The sequence below is a fragment of the Zea mays genome, chromosome 6 (genome assembly GCF_902167145.1).
Source record: "Zea mays cultivar B73 chromosome 6, Zm-B73-REFERENCE-NAM-5.0, whole genome shotgun sequence".
Classification (NCBI taxonomy): domain Eukaryota; kingdom Viridiplantae; phylum Streptophyta; class Magnoliopsida; order Poales; family Poaceae; genus Zea; species Zea mays.
In genome coordinates this window covers 115,845,779-115,854,084 of record NC_050101.1, presented here as the reverse complement: position 1 = coordinate 115,854,084, position 8,306 = coordinate 115,845,779, and the positions used below count along the sequence as shown (strand labels likewise).

General features: G+C 56.9%; 1 protein-coding gene across 1 annotated transcript; it reads right to left on the bottom strand.

The window, feature by feature from the left end:
- Positions 1-4,679: 4,679 nt before the first annotated feature.
- Positions 4,680-6,647, bottom strand: LOC103629842 (berberine bridge enzyme-like 27). The gene has a single exon (XM_008650936.4). It carries the CDS (start codon positions 6,548-6,550, stop codon positions 4,919-4,921), a length of 1,632 nt encoding a protein of 543 aa, XP_008649158.1. The 5' UTR covers positions 6,551-6,647; the 3' UTR covers positions 4,680-4,918.
- Positions 6,648-8,306: the final 1,659 nt, after the last annotated feature.

Sequence of the window (8,306 nt, the reverse complement as noted above, 5' to 3'; positions counted from 1 at the left end):
ACTTGCCCACCGTAGATCATGAAGCAGTCGTGGACCTCAGGGAACTCCCCTGCCTTGTGATCCTCCTTCTTATCGTTGTTGTGGACCCTGCCACCTTCCGCAGGTGGCCCGGCCTTGTGAAAGTGGCGCCGAAGCATGGCGCACTCCTCAAGGGTGTGCTTGACGGGCCCCTGATGATAGGGGCACGGCTCCTTGAGCATCTTGTCGAAGAGATTGACGCCTCCGAGAGGTTTCCGAGGGTTCTTGTACTCAGCGGCGACGACAAGGTCCGCGTCGGCGGCGTCGCGTTTCGCTTGCGACTTCTTCTTGCCTTTCTTCTTAGTGCCGCGCTGAGTGGACGCCTCGGGGACATCTTCCGGCTGGCGGCCCTGGGGCTGCTTGTCCTTCCGGAAGATGGCCTCAACCGCCTCCTGGCTAGAGGCGAACTTGGTGGCGATGTCCATCAGCTCGCTCGCCCTGGTGGGGGTCTTGCAACCCAGCTTGCTCACCAGGTCGCGGCAGGTGGTGCCGGCGAGGAACACGTCGATGACATCCGAGTCGGTGACGTTGGGTAGCTCGGTGCGCTGCTTCGAGAATCGCCGGATGTAGTCCCGGAGAGACTCTCCCGGCTGCTGGCGGCAGCTTCGGAGATCCCAGGAGTTCCCAGGGCGCACGTACGTGCCCTGGAAGTTGCCGACGAAGGCTTGGACCAGGTCGTCCCAGTTGGAGATTTGATCCGGAGGCAGATGCTCCAGCTAGGCTCGAGCGGTGTCGGAGAGGAACAGGGGGAGGTTGCGGATGATGAGGTTGTCATCGTCTGTTCCACCCAGTTGGCAGGCCAGCCGGTAGTCCGCGAGCCACAGTTCCGGCCTCGTCTCCCCCGAGTACTTTGTGATAGTAGTCGGGATTCGGAACCGGGTCGGGAACGACGCCCGTCGTATGGCTCGGCTGAAAGCCTGCGGACCGGGTGGTTCGGGCGAGGGACTCCGATCCTCCCCGCTGTCATAGCGTCCCCCACGCCTGGGGTGGTAGCCTCGGCGCACCCTCTCGTCGAGGTGGGTTCGACGGTTGCGGTGCTGGTGCTCGTTGCCGAGGCGACCCGGGGCCGCAAGCGCTGTGTTGCGCGTGCGCCCGGTGTGGACCGAGGCTTCCCGCATGAATCGGGAAGTCGCGGCGCGATGCCTCGAGGGGTACCCCTGCCTCCGGGAGGTAGAGCTTTTGGCCCGTCGGACCGCGGCATCCTCCAGGAGATTCTTGAGCTCTCCCTGGATACGCCGCCCTTCGGTGGTTGATGGCTCCGGCATCGCGCGGAGAAGTATCGCTGCTGCAGCCAGGTTCTGGCCGACCCCACTAGAAGCCGGTGGTGGCCTTGCCCCGACGTCGTCGGCAATGCGGTGCTGGATGCCCTGAGGTAGATGACGTGCTTCTCCGGCCGGAGCCTGATCTGCCCATTCCCGCCCGATGTTCCGCCGGAACGGCTCAAGTGTTCCTGCTCCCTCGTCGAGCCTGGCCTGCATCTCGCGGATTTGCTCGAGCTGTGCGTCCTGACCCCCCGCAGGGACTGGGACCACAGCTAGCTCCCGAAGGATGTCAACGCGAGGCGCATGCCTAGGAGGATCACCGTTTTCCGGTATACCAAGATGGTTGCCTTCGCCGGGACCCCCTAGATCGACGTGGAAACATTCACGACTTGGGCCGCAGTCCTCGTCGCTGAAGCTGCGGCTACCGTCGGAACAATCGGAAAGGCAGTAGTCGCATGCGGTCATGAAGTCCCGCATGACACTGGGGTTACCGAGTCCAGAGAAATCCCAACAAAAGTCGGGCTCATCATCTTCCTCGGAACCCGAGGGTCCGTAGGTCGAGACGGCCGTCAGCCGGTCCCAGGGTGACCGCATACCATACCCCGGAGGGTTTGGACATGCCTCTATGAAGGCTTCCACCAAAGCGAAGTCGCTTGGTGGGTCGAGGCTGAATCCAAAAGGCACGAGATGGGAATCGGTCGGTACCTCTTGGTCGACGGGTGGTGACTAAGTCACGTCAGGGGCGGACTGCACCGTCGTCTCAGGTACGAGGGTGACGCCCAACAAGTCCCTTGCGAGCGTGCTGGCGTCGTCCGTCCGCTTGGAGTTGGCGTATTGCGGGAAAACGGTGCTCGTCTTCGTCTCAGACGCGAGGTCGACGCCCGACGTGTCCCTCGTTGGGGCGCCGGCGCCGTCGACTCGCTCGACAGCCGACGAGGTGCCGCCTCCTGCTTGGCCTTGGTTGCCCCGCCTCCTCCCCCGTCGGCGGGGGAGGCGACGGGAAAAACCCGAATGTTGTTCTTTCGCCACGTGGGGAAGACGTCGTCGATTCCGCCGGTGGCGGGCTGGTTGTCGGTCGCCATTGTCGCTGTCGCGCGGCGGAGGAAGGAGTATCATGTCGTAGCTGCCGTTGAGGGACATGAACTCAAGACTCCCGAAACGGAGCACTGTCCCGGGCTGGAAAGGTTGCTGGAGACTACCCATCTGGAGCTTGACGGGAAGCTGTTCGTCAACACGCAGCAGGCCCCTACCTGGCGCGCCAACTGTTGGCGTTTCGACCTCGGGGGGTCCCTGGACCGACGAGTAAACTGTCGCCGCGTGCCCCAGCCCAGATGGGTCAGCGCGAGACGGAGCACGAAGGGGGGAACAAGAGGGAGTCAGGCGAAAGGGGAAACCCGCGGCCTTCATGTTGTCCCGCGCCCAGGTCGGGTGCGCTTGCAGTAGGGGGTTACAAGCGTCCGCGTGGGAGGGAGCGAGAGGCCCATGCGCACCGTCCCGTTCTCCCGCGCGACCAACCTTCCGTATGAGAGCCCTGGACCTTCCTTTTATAGGCGTAAGGAGAGGGCCCAGGTGTACAATAGGAGATGTAGCGGTGTGCTAACGTGTCTAGCAGAGAGGAGCTAGTGCCCTAAGTACATGCCGTCGTGGCAGCCGGGGAGGTTTTGGCACCCTTTTTCATGTGATGTCTTGGCCGTCGGAGGAGCGCCGGAGCCTTGCGGAAGGACAGCTGTCGGGGCTGTCGAGTCCTTGCTGACGTCTCCTTGCTTCCGTAAGGGGCTGAGAGCCGCCGTCGTCATGGAGCACGCGGGGCGCCATCATTATTTGTTTACCAGGGCGAGCCAGATGGGACGCCGGTCTTGCCCCCCGTAGCCTGAGCTAGCTAGGGGTAGGGTAATGATGCCCCCCTGTGATGTGGTCGGTCCGAGCCCTGGGTCGGGCGAGGCGGTGGCTCCTCCGAGGTCGAGGTCGAGTCTGTCTTCCGAGGTCGAGGTTGAGTCCGAGTCCCGGGTCGGGCGAGGCGGAGACCATTGTCTGAGGCCAAGGCTGAGTCCGAGCCCTGGGGTCGGGCGAGGCGGAGTTCGTCGTCTTCTGGAGCCGAGGCCGAGTCCGAGCCCTGGTTCGGGCGAGGCGGAGTTCGTCGTCCGAGGCCGAGACGGGGGCCGAGCCCTGGGGTCGGGCGAGGCGGAGCTTCCTATGGCGCCCGAAGCCAGACTTGGCTGCTGTCAGCCTCACTCTGTCGAGCGGCACAGCAGTCGGAGCGACGCAGGCGGCGCTGTCCTCTTTCAGGCCGGTCAGTGGAGCGGCGAAGTGACTGTGGTCACTTCGGCTCTGTCGACTGAAGGGCGCGCGTCAGGATAAGGTGTCAGGTCATCCTTGCATTAAATGCTTCTGCGATACGGTAGGTCGGTGTGGCGATCTGGCCAAGGTTGCTTCTTGGCGAAGACTGGGCCTCGGGCGAGCCGAAGGTGTGTCCGTTGCTTGAGGGGGCCCTCGGGCGAGACGTGAATCCTCCGAGGTCGGCTGCCCTTGCCCGAGGCTGGGCTCGGGCGAGGCGAGATCGTGTCCCTTGAGTGGACCGAGCCTTGACTTAATCGCACTCATCAGGCCTTTGCAGCTTTGTGCTGATGGGGGTTACCAGCTGAGATTAGGAGTCTTGGGGGTACCCCTAATTATGGTCCCCGACATTGTCCTTCTTGCCCGAGGCGGGCGTGGGCGAGGTGAACATCGCTGTCCTGGTGTGAGGTGACCTCGGTCGGGACAGAGATTCTACCGAGCACTCGCCTCATCTGAGATCGGGCTCAAGCGAGGCGAAGTTTTGGGAAGACCCCTGAGAGGGGCCTCGGGCGAGGCATGGCTCTTGATCCTTTGACCTCGGGGAACGTAATTTGATGGTGTCCTTAGGGTTTAATCGCGTTTTAGGTGTGAAATCTGGGTACCCCTAATTACCATACTCGACAGTATCAAATACACATGCACATATGGAGCCCTTTGTCTAAGGATCAACGACTGATGTGTGAAGTTTTTTTTGCAAATATACATCTGCACGTGGATGAGTAAGTGTTGAAGGGCTTTTTATAAGTTATCTAAATCTTTGGACAATTTTGAGAGGAAATAATGCTAGAGAGCTACAGTTTCTGTCTTGTGTATCAAGGAGCTCAAATAGAGTAAGGGGGTGTTTGGTAGAGCTCCCACCGCTCCGCTCTTGCCGAGCCAAACGATAAAAATCTGAATTGCTTCATGGTGGGAGTGGAATGAATATAGTCTATACTTTATACTAGAAAGTGGGAGCAAAAAGAATCTGCTTCCCACCACTCCCATCCTGCTTCCCACTCTTTAACCCATCAGGAATCACTTTACACCTATTAACAAACGATTTTCGTCAAATAGATTCACTCTCGGTAGAGAATCAGAATCACTCTATTAAAAAATTGACTCTCGGAGCTAGAGAATTGTGGAACGGAGCTCCAAACGAGCCCTAATATCACATGGAGGATCCACAGAATCCAGCACTAAGACCTTGTTCGTTTGTGCCGAATTGGTGGGTCGAAACGATTCCTAACCGGATTGCTTCTCTAATTTATATAAACTTTGATTAGCTCGAACGATTGCACATAAACGAATAAGGCCTGACTCATGTTTCAATCCAACGATATCCCTGGACGACGCCTGCTCGCCGTGCTCTGTGGCGGAATGCTCTGCTCATTCCGGAAGTAGTCGGTCGGATCCACCACCCCTTTCACCGCGGCGAGCCTCTGGAAGTTTCCGGCGAAGTACTTCTCTCCCCACACCCTGCCGCTGTCAAGCGTGCTGACGTCGTCGACCACCACGTTCTCGCCGATATCCAGGTCCCGGTAGTTCACGTACGCCTCCCTCGGGCTCTCGCTCACGTGCTGCTCCATGAATTCGTAGAAGCTGCCGATCCAGGCCGTCGCCGTGGCGCCTTCTTGTTCGCCGCCCGCCGACCAGAACGTGATGTACTGGATGTTGTACAGCACGCCGCTCCGGTGCGGGTACGGCGTGGCCCCATCGGGGACGGTGCCGATGAACCCGCCGTGGGGCTCGAGGATGATCATCCCGGCACCATCCATGGTGAGCCAAGAGAAAATGCTCTCCCACGCTTCCTTGGCGATGGCACGCCGGACGTAGTCGGACTTGTTCTTGGTGAAGGTGCTCAGGCTGGTCTTCCGGTCCAGCAGCGCCTCCACCGGCGTGCGGCGGTTCCAGAACTGGAAGAAGGCGGCCGACTCCAGCCAGGTCATCTCGAGGCAGTCGGCGCTCGTCATGCCTAGCTCCGGGAAGGAGCTGTTAAGCACTGGCACGAGGTCGCTGCAGCTGCCTAGGTACAGGGACTGGAACGTCGCGCGCTGTCCCTGGATGATGACCCTGATAGTGATGTCGGTCGGGAGGCCAGGCGCGACGTCCTGCCACTTTGTCAGGGCGTCTACGGCTCCCTGATCCGCCACCGTCTTGACGATGTTGAACGCCGTCACTGTGGACGGGACCTTGACGAGGCCCACCTTCCACGACACCACGACGCCGAAGCTCTCGCCGCCGCCTCCCCGTATGGCCCAGAAGTGGTCCTCCCCCATGGCGGCCCTGTCGACGAGGTCGCCGCTGGCGTTGACAAGCTTGGCGTCGAGGACGTTGTCTACGGACAGGCCGAACCTGCGCATCATCATGCCGATGCCGCCGCCGCTCAAGTGCCCGCCGACGCCTATGGTCGGGCAGATGCCGGCCGGGAACGCCAGCTCCGGGTTGTTCTTGGCGACGGTGTAGTAGAGCTCCCCGAGCGTGGCGCCGGAGTCAACCCATGCCGATGGCGCCGTGGGGGGCACCGGCCGCTCGTCGTCGTCGGCGCTCACGGTGATGGCGCGGAGGTTGGACAGGTCGACGACGCCGAACACCTCGGGCCGCTCCGACCGGTACGAGAGGCCCTCGTAGTCGTGCCCGCCGCTGCGCACGCGGAGGCGCACGCCACTGGCGCGACCGCACCGCACGGCAGCCTGCACGTGGGATGCGTCGACGGGCGTGACGATGCAGAGCGGCCTCACCGTGGCGCTGGTGAACAGCCGGGGGTTCCGGACGGAGGACACCAGCACGTCGGTGAAGTTGCTCGAGCCCTGAGTGTAGATGAGCCCGACAGGTATGTTGTCGGACAGGCATTGGAGGAAGCCATCGGAAGTAACTGAGGATAGTACTGTGGGGAAGGAGAAGCAGCAGTTGAGACTGAGGATGAGCACTAGTGTTAAGCGGCCTCTCAACACTGCCATCTTTGCTTCTTGCAATGACAACACAACAGTATGCCTTTTTGTTTTGCATTACTTGTGTATATATACATAGGAGTAGTATGAGTACCAGTTGTCTAGTTGATCACTTAATTGATCCAATTCTTGTGTAGCTAGTGACTTGCCAGCGAGCCCGATTTGTTTTAGACCTAGCTAGGTGGCGGTCAACTATTCCGACAGAGTTATTACACGCATGCGTGCACGAAAACCACATCAGATCGTCGCCCAGATGAGCAACAAGTCGTTGTTACTCACAAGCGTTTGGAGCACTCATGGAATTCGGATTGGCTGGAGTATTTAGTACTACTACTGTCAAGTGTCAACCGGGTAAATCCATATCCAAGGTTGAGCAAGATTGGGACAACCATGAAAAAGAAGTTGATGGCAAAAAAGGATGATCAAGTCCTCAATATAGAAAAGAGGAAGGAGAAAAACAACATGCAAAAGCCCAATGCAAAGGTATAAGTTAGGTAATTTTGTTTTATCGATCAAGATGCAATAGAGTGCATCATTGGATTTAGGATAGATGTTTGTACTATTAAGGAGGGAATACAATTCGACAACTCGATCATCTAGCACCACTAGGCGTTGGAATCATATGCATTGCATATATGCCTAAGCGACATATGTGAGACCAGGCCAAAATAGTGTCTGAAAACACTTAGAAAAATGTTAATTGTGCTCTAATAATATTTGGCAAAACATGTGAGAGTTGGCACAATTAAGAAGAGATGAAAAAATGCTTTCAGTGTAGTTTTTTATGCGAAGTTTTCATCTGAGTACTGTGGTGTCTGGTGTGTATAGGATATAGTGCACCAGACGTATCTAGTGAGGCATTTGATGTGCTACCAGGCAGGTACTTAGAGAACATATGAAACACACAATTTACCTCGATAGCGCAACAGGCGTGTCCAATGTGGCATCTGATACTACATCGGATATTGCACTCAGAGAGCATGCAGTTGGTACACTCCGACTCAGTAAGCACTATGCATGTTATGTGCCATGTTGAATGAGTGCAATGAATGCCTAACACCTACAATTGATGTTAGTTTATAGCAAACGAGAAGGCACTAGACATGCTCGACGTGGAGACCAGCGGTGCATCGGACATGTCTGACGCCCCCCAATTTTATTCCTTCAAGAGATAACAGTTGGATTTCTAGTAGGGTTTATAAATGAACCCTTGGCTAACCTTAGCTGATATCCCTTCACTCCTTACATTTGAGAGCAACTCTTAGGGATAGAGAAACACACTCTACTAACTTGCATCTTGTAGTTCATCATTTGGGTCAGATTGGAAAGCTTATCACATATAGTTGTTGCACCTCGTGGCACTAGTTGAGTGGATTGAGCTAGTTCTACTCTTGTTACTCTTGGTGGTTGTTGTCACCTAGATGGCCCAGAGGTCAAGGGACCATTCAGTGTTTATTGAATATTGTTGCTGGCTTCGATCATCATCGTTAGTGGCTTTTGTGTTCATTTCCCATGGGATATTTTTGCTAAGAGCAACTTTTGTGAATGTGTGTATTATTAGAGTGTCCATTTAGTATAGTTCTTATGATGTCCTCATCGATGGCTTGGTGTATGATGCTAATTAGCACATGAACCATCTAGCTTGGACTCACCACAACAAAGACATAGGTTGCTTACAAGCAACCCAACCTCATGGACATATCTTATATCACTTCTTGCGCCATTTGATTTACACTCCTTACTTAATCTCGCATTTACATCTATC